The 13,989-nt window shown below is 39.9% G+C and overlaps 1 protein-coding gene across 3 annotated transcripts; it reads left to right on the top strand.

The window, feature by feature from the left end:
- The first annotated feature begins 813 nt into the window (after positions 1 to 813).
- khnyn (KH and NYN domain containing) lies at positions 814 to 13,307 on the top strand. 3 transcript variants are annotated; one of them, XM_028564712.1, is made up of 9 exons: positions 814 to 1,232; positions 2,558 to 2,791; positions 3,901 to 4,035; positions 5,394 to 7,195; positions 8,114 to 8,244; positions 8,647 to 8,743; positions 10,734 to 10,841; positions 11,799 to 11,900; positions 12,425 to 13,307. In XM_028564712.1, exons 2-9 carry the CDS (start codon positions 2,567 to 2,569, stop codon positions 12,801 to 12,803), a joined length of 2,979 nt encoding a protein of 992 aa, XP_028420513.1. In that variant the 5' UTR covers positions 814 to 1,232; positions 2,558 to 2,566; the 3' UTR covers positions 12,804 to 13,307. The 3 variants fall into 3 exon arrangements, with proteins under 3 accessions (XP_028420513.1, XP_028420512.1, XP_028420511.1); XM_028564711.1 differs by having other exon boundaries at positions 815 to 1,263; positions 2,530 to 2,791; XM_028564710.1 differs by having other exon boundaries at positions 815 to 1,232; positions 2,530 to 2,791.
- Positions 13,308 to 13,989: the final 682 nt, after the last annotated feature.

The following is a 13,989-nucleotide window of genomic DNA, read 5'->3' on the forward strand; positions in this document are numbered from 1 at the left end:
GTTTGCTGTATGTGACAGAAAATGTTGTAACCTAAAAAAGGCATCACATCACTTAGAGCACCTTAAGTACAAGATCTGTTTACTTCTTCCACCACTGCACACACAGACAATACTTAGGTTAGCAGAATCAATTCATTGTTGGTTTTCGGATTTGTTGACAATAAGAAAAATACATAACATGGCCCAACATATCCTTTAAATGTCATGGTGTTATCCATTAGATGTTACATTCTACCACAACAGACTGAAGTAAGACAGGATGTAGGAGGTAACAGTCTTCCTGTTTTTGACACATATATAAACTGCACCAAGAAAACCACATTGTAAACAGATTAAAGTGTATCTTGAAAAGTCTTTTCATCTGCTGGATTAATATAGGCCTAGAGGCAGAAATGTGTTGCAGAAACCCAGTTTCTCCTTTACAAAGGCCTGTCTGTCAATGAGCAGAGTCATCCAGGAGTTGACCAAAACACACACACACACACACACACACACACACACACACACACACACACACACACACACACACACACAAAACAAAAAAACCTGCTTCTGACGTCAGTGGAAATCCCCTTCATCTCCTGTTTGACCCTGACACACAGTCAATTTTTTTTTAACATCTTCATCTTAAAATACAGTCAATAAATGTACACTTTTATAACGTATTTGCTATAATACTACTACTACTAATAATGATAATAATAATAATAATAATAATAATAATAATAATAATAATAATAATAATAATAATAATGTATGTTCCATGCACGGCAATGCAAAACAAGGAGCAAAATAACATAGGCCTACATAAAATAGTTCACAGACATGATTTGAGTGTATAGGATTATTAAAATAATAGCATGTGGGTGTTACAGAGACGCCATGAGCACCGTACCCAGCCTCGAGTAGCCTATCCACCCAGAATCTCAGATAAGATGTTTTTCGTTTAGTTTCGGTTTTGTCTTCGGGGTTTCCACCGGCGGTTTGATGTGTACGAAGCTTCCTAAACCCGGAATCCGCAGCAGCAGGGACAAGGTCTTTCTTCCGTGGTTGTCTAAAGTTCCGTCCGACCTCTCCGATCATTTAGTGGCATTACAGCATGCGTTGAACTTCGGTCTGATAGGTTGCGTGTTGTTGTTTTTTGATTGCGGAAGCCCCGAGCCAGCTGCACTGCCTCTGCCTCTGGAGCTGCTGGAAACGAAACTTTGAAGGCGCAGAGCGATCGACCTCACGTAAGAAAACGACCCAGAAACATTTCATTTTGTATGTTTTTTTTTGTTTTTGTTTTTATGGGGGGCGGGGGGGTTTAACTCTGAACTGCCCTGCTCAGTCTTTGCTAAAACCACGTTTAATAGTTCTCGTCAGCCAGATAAATGTTTCACAATACTTATATCTAATTATCTGGAAATAAGCCATATTTTGTAAGCTCGTAAGACAGTTTCTGTCTTTTAGCATAGAGTGGGATGTTAGTCGGTCTAAATATTGTTCTTGAACAAAAGCAAATAACAAGCAGCAGTCAAACAACTTGCCGTATAATATGTAATATAGGCCTGTATTAATCATAGAGCGGTCCGGAGAGAGAGAGAGAGTGAGAGAGAGACGTGTTTACATGTTGGAGGATGTAACGTTAGGCTACTACATTGCATGCTAAAGTTCTACTTCGCTATTTAAAGAGGAATTGTGTATTTTTAACTCCTGGAACTGTAATGCTATGTAGCCTACACATTGTCGTTTGTTGGAATAACCATTACTGTAGTTCTTGCCTTGGCAACTTGTCTTGGCAACAACTTGTTCAATATGTGTCCATATTCAAATACTCACTTATTCATTATTACACATAGTCAACAATGTTTGCACTGAGCATATACAGTGGCTAAACAATACAGTTACAACGTTAACATCTCAGTTTATCTAAATATCAACCTATTTTACTTATTTATGTGTTTATAGATATAAATGTACATAGCCTAAAATACAGGGTTGTATAATACTGTACAGTAAATGCAGGCTAAATATGTACTGTAGGTGTTCTACATGTCATTTGGAAACCGCCCACACTGACTGTTATTGAACGCATCACTGTCCTTGAAACACCTCACACTTTGTAACAAAGAAACACATTAGAATAGTGGAAGGAGAAAGAAATGTCACTCAGTTGAACACAATTCACATTTAAAATGCTGCTTTTAAATTAAAAGCATTCACTTATTAGGAATGATGTGTAAATGTATAACGATGGGAACAAATGGGTCTAAATGTAATTCAAAACCCAAGTCAGGGCAATACTTGAGACTACAGGTTTTTTTGTTTGTTTTCCATTTGATAAATAACATGATACAACACAAGACAGCATAAAAAGACCGCAGAGGGTCACAACATATAAATAAAGTACCACATAAATGAAGTAGCACACTCATAAAAGTTAACTCTGTTCTTTTTATACATTAGGAAATGAGATCAGACTTCCTAATGCTGTCAAACTTTATATTTTGCCCCCAAAATTGATGTTATGTTATGTGTTTTTAACAGTATGTTCCAACTTTGACGCCGATTTAAGAACAAGGGGATGGACGGTGAGAGAAGTGATGGAGGCGGAGAAGGAGAACCGGAGGTGGATGATGAGTTTGCTTGTGCTGGGATGCTGCGGGGATCTCTGACCTCTCTGCACGCCACCGTGGAGCGGATATTCAGTGTGACGTTTGGTATCGGAGCGGATGATTTGTCCCATGGCAACAACGGGCAGATATGGCTGAAACTGCGTGGGCAGAGCAACAATGTCAAAGCTGCAAAAGTAAGGCCAGATTTCCTTTTGTTTTACAGTACAATAGTCCTGATTGTTTAACCCTTGATTTGGAAAGGTGCCATAAGTAAAGTTGCTATTGTCATTACTGGTAGTGGTGGTCTACAGTGCACTTTGATAAAAGTCACTCTAACTGGGAAATGACTCATCAAGGTTTTTTTTTATGTTGTATTTTTTTATGTTGTATTCCTCCTGTTCATATAGGACATTAAAATATCAATTCTTCATGCACTTTCAATATAAGTGATGTGGGACCAACTCCTCATCCAAGAAATACACTCCAAAATATTTTTCCAAAGCTAAATGAGGCTTCAGGAGTCTGAGTTAGTCAAATGAAGTTGGTATCTCCCAAAGTTACTTTCTTTACAGTAGAAAATTCCCTCTAGTTTCCCAGAACAGGGTTGCCTTGTTGAGCTGCTCAAAACATAAAGAGGGAATTTCGTACTAAATAGACCTTAACATTGGAAGATATCCACTTGATTTTTCTAAAGCCTCATATTAGTTACAAATAAACTTTTTAGTACATGTTTTGCTAGGAGGGAGGACTGGATTTTGTCCCCTATGGTCAGTTTAAACAACCAAAACCTGTTCCCAACGCTCATATGACGATTTTTTTAAGACTTGAAGAATTGTGTGCCTGTCCTTTAAAGCTGAAACTAAAATCTGTATATAAACAAGTTGTGGATAGTATAGCCTTTTAACTATTAAACGTTTCACTTTTTACCTAACGGGCAATAAGTCTAACAATTGACTCTATTTAAAAAAAAATCAATGTAAACCACACAGTTAAAACTCAGCAGTAAAGTCCTTTTTTAAACACTTTATAAATACACAGTCAGCGTCTGCAGATAGAATTTGCTCAGTTGTCATGGAAGTGTAAACGTTCAAACACAGTAAATAATAACATGTGAGTAAATTGGCAATGAGATTATTTTGTCAAATGTTGTTTTCAATGCCAAGAATGAAGAAATGTTTTTTGTTTCCCAAAATTGACACGTAATATTTAGATTTTATCTACTAGTACTACTACAGTATTTTCACCACCACTACAATGATACTATAACAACACAATAATGGTGTAAAATAATTCTGTCTTGTAGTTATTTGTGAAAGGACTTGTGAACCAGGAGGAGCAGCAGGAGGTTTCTTTTCCCGGAGTTCTTCACTGCATCTTCTGTGGAGCCAGAGGGCTGTTCATGGACTGCCTGACAAAAACCACCTCAGCACATATTGTGGTAAGTGTTGCTTTCTGGGTCTTTGTTTAGGCTACAATCACAAAACTGATATTAGGATTGGAACTTTTTGCTGTAGTTACCCAGAATAAAGGAGAGCCATCAAAAGTGGAAAAGTGACAACATGGAATTATGCGACTTGAGCCCCAATTTATCTGTCTATATTTGTTTACATTTTGCCAAAATGGCAGCATTGAACGCATGCCAAATTAACTGTTAGCAGCTCCTGTTTGCAACGTACCCATGGACTACTTTGATATTAAAGAAAACTTAAAAATGTGATGTTTCTCAGGCAATTCTGGTGATTTCTAAGCAAATGTATAGATGTTTATTTGCGATGGACATCAGAGATAACTGTATCCTCTGAAAGTATAAGTCACGTTGAATTTAGAAGGATGTGTAACTTGTCTGTGTGTTCCCATTTGCCTGAGTTATGACTCCAAAAAGGAGTTTAATCACTTGCTTGCGTCATTGTACAAATCCCCCACCAGCATACATATTGGGCAATTTTTGACTGATGATACAAAAATTATATTGACTAATAACGTGATATCTTGCTTTCTTTTTATTCTTACAGAAAATTACATTATTAGTCAATTTCATCATCTAAAAATGTGTCAAACCCCTTATGAAGTAACAACTGCCTCTTAATTTAACATTGTGATGTCACTGGGAATTTTAAGCTACTATTAGAATTTTTTGTTAGAATGCAAATATTCAACTTGGGGGAACTTTCATTACTTTTGACAACTTCCTTTTTCACTATTAGTTGCTACTTGTTGCTAATTACTTGGAAAGCCCTTGCTAATGCGACCTCATCCCTTTAAAGGAATAACAATGGGTTTTTCAACTTGACTTACCTGATTTATTTGAATGTTGTTTATCATGTTGTTAAATAGTTTTACACATAAAAATGGAGGTGATTGGTGAACCTCAACCGAGAATAATCTAAAGTACCAATATTAATATGCATGAAAGTTTATTTTAAGCTTCAAGGAAGTCATTTTACGGGCAGTCCAACAAGTACTTTTACTTCTTAGGCCGAGATCTTGGCTTACATCACAATCGTCGCGACGAACAATAAAATAATTGCCAGATGATAACCTTGCACATTTGTAAATGTATCCTATCTCATAGTATTATAAACAGCTCTGCAGTGTTTTAGAGTTTGACAAACCTTCAATCTCATCGATCTGTTACCCAAACTGGATTTCTTGGGTTGTACCTGAAGCACCAACGCAGCTGCTTGCATTGTTTAAAAGCAGGTCTGTTCTCAATCTGAACATCTACTTACATTTTCATATCGCTGTCATTAAGAGGACTAAGATTAATGTCATTTTGTTTTCCTCTCACGAAACCAGGTTGGCTCTACAGGATGCCTGCTTATATCAGGCCTCGCAGAGCCGGTGGTGCGAGCCTACTCCCTTATTGCAGACCTGGTGGAGAGGTATGAGGGCACACAGTCCAGACGCTCTGACGCTGGAGACAGAGGCCTGGGCGAGTCTCTTGAGTCACGCCGGGCATTCAAAACTCTGGTGGAGAAATGGGAGGACAAGCACATCCTGGATCTCCTGGTGCTGCCGGGGTCAGTGAAGGAAATCCTGCTGGATTTGGTGAAAGAATCGGGGCTTGGATCAAGTCTCAGCCCGTTGCTGACAGATGGAAATCCACCGGCAAGAACACGTGAGGATTCGGAAGGTAGATGGGACAAACCCTCCGCCATTACGTACACACTTCCTGAACCTTTGAGGACTGCTGATCGGTGGATTGAAGGGATGACTGCAGGCTCGGGGAAAGACTCTGCAGACTCCTTTTTCCAGTTTTTGTCTACGTCTGCGGGAGCCCAAGGGAGGGCAGAGGGTGCTGAGGAAAGACTCATGCATGCTCCACAGGAGTTGGGAGAAGAGGAGCAGCTGGAACAAGTGGCAACGTTAGGTACCAAAGTAAAAGAGGGACAGGGGGAGGAGGAAGAACAGGAGCTGCAGTTATCAGTGGGAAACAAGGAGTTTTGGCTTCTTTTGAAGTTCTTTACAGCCATGGGCTACACTGAGGATGTAGTAAAACGAGTCCTTGCCCGAACGGGTCCTAAAGAGGCCTCGCAGATACTGGACGTGGTTCAACAAGAGCAGGATCTCAATGACCGGAAGCAGAGAAAGGAAAATCCAGAAGGTGTTGCCTTGAATCAAAGCGAGAACAACCGACCATGCGAGACAGAGCACAGAGAAGACAAAGAAATGGAAGTAGGAGGAGATGAGGTGATCAGTAATAATGCAGAGGTGGGAAACATTTGCGAGGGAGAGGAAGATGGAACGACAGCAAGCACGAGACACTTCAAGGGAAAAGGGAGTGCCGAGGTGAAAGAAGAAAAAGAAGAAAGACAAGAGGAAGACTTTGTCCTGGGAGTGGTGAAGAAAGCAGCAGCCAGCTGTGGCTACATGGAGCAGAAAGTGGCCAACGTCTACAACAGGTTGCCTGATGGATCCACTCACCAGCTGCTCCTGGAGCTGCAGAGAGAGGGGAGCAAAGAGATGGACACCTTTAGGGAGGGGCCGAGAGAGATGGATGATGTGGTGCTGGAGAAAGAGAGAACAAGAGTTGGACCATCTGAGGACAAAGCAAGAGAACCTGAGCTTTTCACACCAGCAGAAAAGAGAAAATCCGATGATAAAGGACGGGTCGACGTGCCAAATCTAGCTGTATCTGAGTATATTAAATTCCATAAACTCACAAACTCACAAACTCCACACCGAGTCATCCTTCCTGAAGTCAAAGGACCGCCCAGGCCTACTTATCCCCCAACCCTAGATCCTCCACTCACAATTTTCCAATCCAATAAACAATATGGACAAACCACGTATTGGCCTAACCCGTCCACCTCAAAACAAAATCATCTAACCCTAGACAACATCTTGAACCCAAAGCCCCAGCCTTCTAACTCCTTAAAACAAGCGCTCCAAGCCCCTCAATCCCCCATCTCCACAAGAAACGACTCGTCTCCCACCAGGGCGGGGGAAAGACAGGTTTTTGTGCCCGCGGTAGTGGTGACAGGGGAGCAGCGTTTCCTCGAAGGCCTGCAGATGCCCTTCGAACTTCGGCTAACAGACAAACCTGGCAACCCGAGCGTTAGGACAATCATCATTGACGGGAGCAACGTGGCCATGAGGTGGGAAATGCAGAAAGAGTGTATTGTAAATGTTCTCTTATGTGTTTATTTTATGATATTTTAATAGATTTTTTGATTAGGGTTAATATGGGATGATAATTTAGGGCGTTTCCATTTGTTTCCCATGTGCTGTTTGAAGAAAGTACACATAAATGTAAGTAAATATAAAGGGTTTGACTGACATTTGAATAAATATTTACTCTAGAAAGGAAATAAAATGAATAATGAGAGCATATTACGCCACCTGAGTGGTACAATATGCCACAAACTATACACTCTGTTTAAGACATTCACACTGTTGAATGTCTTAAAGGTGCCTTGTGGTGTTCCCTTGCAAGCAAACAAAGACTGAGATCTAACAAACATTGAAATGCAAAGTCTTTTTTGTTTTGCAAATTGCACGCTGTGTATTGTGTTTGCGTCCTCATACAAACGAAATGGGGACCCACTGCTCCATAGCACTATTAGTGGTCAGAAATTCCACATGGTACCTTTTAATAGCTTGGAGAGCGACAAGTCATAAAATATTGTTGATATTAGACTTTAGAATAGAACAATTCCGGATAATGACGCTGTTTAGTTGAAGAGTTCATTTCCATTAGTCCAATTGGTTTTTGGTTAAAGAGCTGTTGCTGGACAAATAAAACACCACACTTCCTGTACAGTATTAAGAAAAAGGAATATCTTTTGTAACTGTTTAGAAGAGCAGGTGTATAAGCGTATGAACTGGGTTTCAGTTGGGTGTTAGTGTTAATATCAGACACAGAGAGTAGCCAAATGCAGAGATCAGTGTTTAACTTTTAGAAAACAAATTAAGGTTCATAACAGCTTTTTTTTCCGTCTTCCACCTTTGTTGTGACATCTGACTTTGTTACAAAACTCAATATTGTCACAAATACTGTCCCATTTATTCCACAGTCACGGGTTGGGTCATTTCTTCTCCTGTCGAGGTATAGCTCTGGCCGTCCAGCACTTTTGGGACCGAGGCCATCGTCACATCAGTGCCCTCCTTCCACAGTGGAGACAGAAGAGTGACCCCAAGATCAAAGGTAAACACTCCCTGTTCCTCATGTAGTAATTTAAACTTGATATCTCTATTTTGGAAACTAAAAGTATTGTAAATGTGTGCATTGATGTGTACATGTTAATGATTATTTCCATTATGGATTAATTACCTTGAATACAGTACGACATTTAGTTTGGTCTTTTGAATGCCAAGACAAGCTGTTTCCAGTAAAGTTCTCAGTGCCAAAGTTACCCTTTGTCATATTGTGGTTTTAAAATGACAAAGGCCTCTACACATCCGTGCATGTGTGCCACTTACACAGTATTTGATTCTGAGTCACATGCAAGGGGAAGAAAACAAATGAGAATTGGGCAGACCATGTGGGCGTTTGTTTTCCCCCTTCAGTGCAGACTAAACATAGCGTTGTTTGTTCCTGCCCTCTCAGAGCAGCACTATATGGCTGAGCTGCAGAAGCTGGGCCTGCTCTCGTACACCCCCTCCAGAGAGATCCAGGGCAAGAGGATCAGCTCGTACGACGACAGGTAGACACACTGTTGCACTAAGAAAAAGTCTTGTATTAGTCTTCTTATCGTGTTGTTATGGTTATAGGTGAATACTGAGGCCTAGAGGTTAGAGAAGCAAGTGTATAAAAAAAGAAGTTGCTGGGTTCATGTAAGACAGGAAGTTGCCAAAAAAGAACTCAAGATAAATAACTACTACATTCATATTTTTTTATACCAGAGATCTTCAGCAGGGGGTCCTTAGAGTCACTGCAGGGGGGCCTCCAAATTATTGTTAATTTTTGAAAGTTTTCTTCAAAAATTAAAATGTCTTAACATGAATCCAACATACTATTAGCAAATATAAAACCCCACTGATGATAGGCTTACTGGCCTATAGGTACGGTAGTCACTATAGCTATCCACAGATATAGTTAATCCTTAAGGATTCACATGTATGTTTCACATTAAAACATGATTTGTAAAATCATGCCAACAATTATTATTTGAATAGCTTAGTCAGGTCTCATTCAGCTTAGTGTCCAGCATAACAGCATTAGGTCATAACCTGTCTCAGTAGTAGTTCAACTCTATGTCTGCATACAAGACGGGAGACGTATCAGCTTGATAAGACAGTGCTGCCTCAAGCGCTACCATACTAGGTCAGGGGAGGAAGTTACATACACCTACTTACACAAATACACCCACAGACACACTGCAGAAGTGATGTACACAATAGAAACACTGGATAAGATGTTCTTTGACCCAGATAGTCACAGATATCACCTTTATTTATTCAGGGAGAGCCAAGTGAGAGCAAGCTCTGATTTCCAATGATACATATAAAATTACTGAACATAGTAATTAATATACAATATACACTTGCAATGCACAGTACACACATAAAACAATTACAGCATGCTAAACAAGTCAAAGTGCATGTACGTCTACATTCAGAATACATGGCTTCATAAAGAAGACATTTAAAGTGATTAAACAGAATCAAGCTGTTCAATTTTATTTTAATCTGCAAGTTATTCCATTTAAATGGAGCATAATATTCAAATGCAGTTTGCCTGAATGTGTCCTAACAAATGGAATATGTAGGACCAAGGAATCACTAGTGCGAGTGCCATAGCGATACACGATTTAAAATTCAGCAAGCTTGTACATACAGGCAATTTTTTAAGCAAGGCTTTGTAAATACATAAAATGGAGTGTTGCTCCCTTCTTAGAGCCAAGGAAGTCCAGCCTACTTTTTGATAAAGGAGACAGTAGTTGGTACTAAATCCATCGGCAGATATAAATCTTAGGGCAGAGTGGCTTCAATGTAGAGGAAGCACTCCAAAACTGATAGAAACGTAGCTTGAAAATCTGTTTCTTACAACTTTGGATGACGCAAGGTTTATTTCTATAAAAGAATGCCAATTTTTGGTTTGAATTTCGTTACAAGTTCTGTTATGTGTTTATGGGTTTAAAAGGCAGTTTATCATCCACCCAAATGCCCAGATACTTGTAGCTGGAAACTTTTTCAATTTGTGTCCCATCAAAAGTGGTGATGGCCCTTTTAGTTATACCAGTAGACACATTTCTTGTAAATACCATATACTATGTTGGTTAAACTGCACTGTATCTTTAAACCGAAATCTCCTCCATCGAGATTTCATTAAATGCTTCTGTGTAAGTCCTCAAAGTCTGCCGGACCTTCTTTATGTATGATCCAGAGTCGAGCTGCTCCTGAGTTTTTCCATAACGCGTAGCTCCTCAATTTCCTTTGTGCATTACATTATGGGAGAATAGTGTGCATCAACAGCACACTCAAAATTGGAGCTTATTTAGCATTCTGTCTGGTTTGAGTATATTTGAGTGAACACACTACAAAACCTGCTTAGAATCAGTCTATCATATGGAATTGGGACTGTGCATTTGTGTTGCTTTCAGCCACTTCATAAATGTTTGAGAGCACTACTGTGGAAGGCCAAAGGAGATTTTCAGGCTGCTGTGAAATCTTTCATTTCCCCTGTTTCCACAGATTAATGCTGCAGCTCGCACAGAAGACAGACGGAGTGATCGTAACTAACGACAACCTGAGAGACCTTTCAGACGAGTCCCTTGTATGGAGGGAGATCATCAAAAAGAGGTATAAAAAGACTGTATATCACTCAAATGTGACAGACTCCCTACATGTTGGATCAGGACTATGTCATATCAATCAGCAAAATTGTATTTTTAGCTATACGATCAGTAATTTTCCTTTACTTTAAGTATTATTTAAGTATATTTTAGATTAAGTGTTGTGTTCAGATGCTGTTGGTAATGCAGGAAATAATTTTTCCTTCTATGATGAGAAAGCTTTCCGATAGAAAAAGAGAAGTAAAAGATACGTTTCTTTGTTTTGTCGCACCAATAGTCAACATCAAAATTATTAGAAATGAAATACAATTATTAAATTAATTACAAGGAAAAGCAGAAAATCCTCATAGTTGTGGAACTGGAACCATGAATGTTTGGCCTTTTTGCATGAAAAATGACGATTTTCAATTTAGTCGCCATTCTTTTTCATCAGCTAATAAAATCAATTAATCAACTAATCGTTTCAGCTCTTGTATATATTGTTAGGTGCAGTAGTTTAATTCATAACAAAACATATTTGATAAGCTCGTCATTCATTTATGTATCAAAAAGCCTAATGTATAGATTAACTAAAGCTGTCAAATAAAAAGTACAATTGTTCCCTCTGAAATGTAGTGGAGGAGAAGTATAAAGTGGCATAAAAAAGCAAATACTCACAAGTACAAGTAGTAGTAGCAGTAGTAGTAGTAGTGATAGTAACCAAATGTAATGAACAAGTGGTCCTGCCATACTGCATATGAAGCAACTTCTATGTACCTAAATAAATGTAAAGGTCTGGTGTTGCTGGATAACACAAAAACCATATCAACATCTCCCACAATCTTTCTCTGACTAAATGAAAAAATCTGATATTTAATAGAGCTGAAAACAAAGACTCACATGTTAAGTCTCCCATGGAAAACTGCTTAAAGGGCTAGTCCGCTCATTACAGTGTTATATGATGTCATGTTTCCTCCCCATGCAGGCTTCTTCAGTACACGTTTGTCGGGGATCACTTCATGGTGCCGGACGACCCTCTGGGCAGAGGAGGGCCTCACCTGGATGACTTCCTACGCTCAGGACACAGGTATTATTCACAACCACACACATCCATACTGATAGACACACATGCATATTTTAAATTTGTCAAAGCATGTTTTTGCAGTTTTTTTTTCTGCAGCTCAAAACCTTTTAGTTTAAAAAATAAAAGTGTAATTAGTTTCAGGTGAAATAAAGCTATATAGTAAGTTAGTAAGTAAGTAACACTTTATTTATATAGCACTTCTAAAATACATGCAGTTACAAAGTGCTTCACACACACGTGCAATAGATGAAATAAATAAGAATAAACATGAGTTAAAAAATACAAATTAAATTTAAATACAGCATAAAAGGGGTGCAGCCCTTTACACAAAGGCTAATATATAAAGGTATAAAGGTGAGTTTTTAAAAAATATTATATAATATATACTGTGATGTTCTCTGAATAATTTGGTTTGGTTTGGTTTATTTATGGATATAGAAAGACAACAAAGGGGGATCCAAGGGATAACATGTAAAAGTGAAAAACACTTTTTTCCAACATGGTCCCTGTTCTTTATTTCCTCTCAGTACTCCCGACCCAGGAAACCACTCTTTTGCCGGAGTAGCCACAACTTTCCCTTCCTCCAAAGCTCCACGCTCCCAAACGGAGGTCCTGAACTTCCGCGACCGGACACTGGGTGGAGCTCTGAACGCAGCAGCAGGTGGAGGGAGCCGGGGTAAAGGAAGAGGACGTGGAAAGGGATGGGACACGGGACACCAGCAGAGGCAGCTTGGATCTGTGGTACAAGGTTCCGGTGCAGACAGGAGCCCCGAGGAAACAGCCGGCCTCAGAGAGCAGCTCTGTCACATTTTCCCGGGTCAGGACAACATGGTGGCGCTGGTGCTGCAGTGCCACCCGGCAGAGACGGACATGAATGTGCTGTCTGATCTGATCTTGGAGCATTAGAAGGACAAGACATCTTTGAGTCTTAGTGTTTTCCCCGGGTTAATTCAGAATATATATTTTTTTTACCCTGAATTTGCCCTGGTTTAACTACAACAAATCACACCGAATTTTACGAAAAGACCAGATTTTCAGATGAGTGGTTGAACTTTCTGTTGACAGTCCAATACACATAATTTACAGTAACTATCATGTCCTGCATTTTGAATACAGGTTATTTGTCTCACGTATTACTGTTTCTCTCCATTTTTGAAAAGTAACGTTAGACTTTAAAGCAGGGTTGGACTAGTTTTCCCTGAAACAAAAGTCCAGATATTGTACCAAACCTGAAACAGTACGTTAATTCTGCTTTCTTGTTGTTAAAGGCAGAGCTGAAACTGGACCAGCTTTGTCAAACTTTCAAGTAGCAGCCCCTATTTCACGCGTCATGTCTAGGCGGAGAAAGATGCGGTCCGTTGTGGCAAAGCTGCCGAATATCCAGAAGTTAAAGCCCGCACAAGAACAATATTTGCTGAATTGTGTTGGCAGCCATGATGTTGTGGCCCTCCTCCCCACAGGGTTCGGGAAAAGTTAGATTTTCCAGCTCACTCCGTTAGTGGTGAAGGAGTTGGCTATGGCGATAGTTGTTGTTGTCTCGCCTCTTGTTAGCCTGGTCCTACCAGATAGTACTTAGGAGGGCGGAGCCAGGCTACCAGAGTGGCCCTGGGCAGATCCAATAGTTTTAAACTTCAACAGAGTACCCGCCTTCAAAGAAGTTAACACTTGTCAATGGAGAGTGGCCAGACTCTCTGTACAAATGAAATGTACAAGAGTCTGGTAGGACCAGGCTATAGATGGTATCCAAAGCCGGTCTACGGAAAGCCGTTCCACTCCCTATTCAGCCCCATTGTACCGAATTTGGTTGCAGTTCCACCAGAGTTCCACTGGGGGTGATCGCGGTCCAGTGCAAAATGAATGGGACTCTATGGAGCTAGACGGCTAAATGTGTCTCTTTTGCCCGATTGTCGTTGAGAAACCTCAGATTTGATTGTAGTTTTTGCAAGTTCAACATGGGTTATAGGTCGAAAGTTGAAAGCACAAGTACTTACGTCCTTTTGATTTTTTACAGGGTGAGTCGTTGTTGCCCATAACACGCTAGCATGTTTCTGAATGCTGATTGGTCAGTGAAGGACTGATTACGATCGGAGAT

This window comes from Perca flavescens, chromosome 19 (assembly GCF_004354835.1).
Source record: "Perca flavescens isolate YP-PL-M2 chromosome 19, PFLA_1.0, whole genome shotgun sequence".
Classification (NCBI taxonomy): domain Eukaryota; kingdom Metazoa; phylum Chordata; class Actinopteri; order Perciformes; family Percidae; genus Perca; species Perca flavescens.

Coding starts and splice junctions, on each gene's coding strand:
- khnyn (XM_028564712.1), top strand. CDS start 2,567: ATGGACGGTGAGAGAAGTGATGGAGGCGGAGAAGGAGAACCGGAGGTG. Junction 2,792..3,900: donor ACAATGTCAAAGCTGCAAAA/GTAAGGCCAGAT, acceptor TCTGTCTTGTAG/TTATTTGTGAAAGGACTTGT. Junction 4,036..5,393: donor CCACCTCAGCACATATTGTG/GTAAGTGTTGCT, acceptor TCACGAAACCAG/GTTGGCTCTACAGGATGCCT.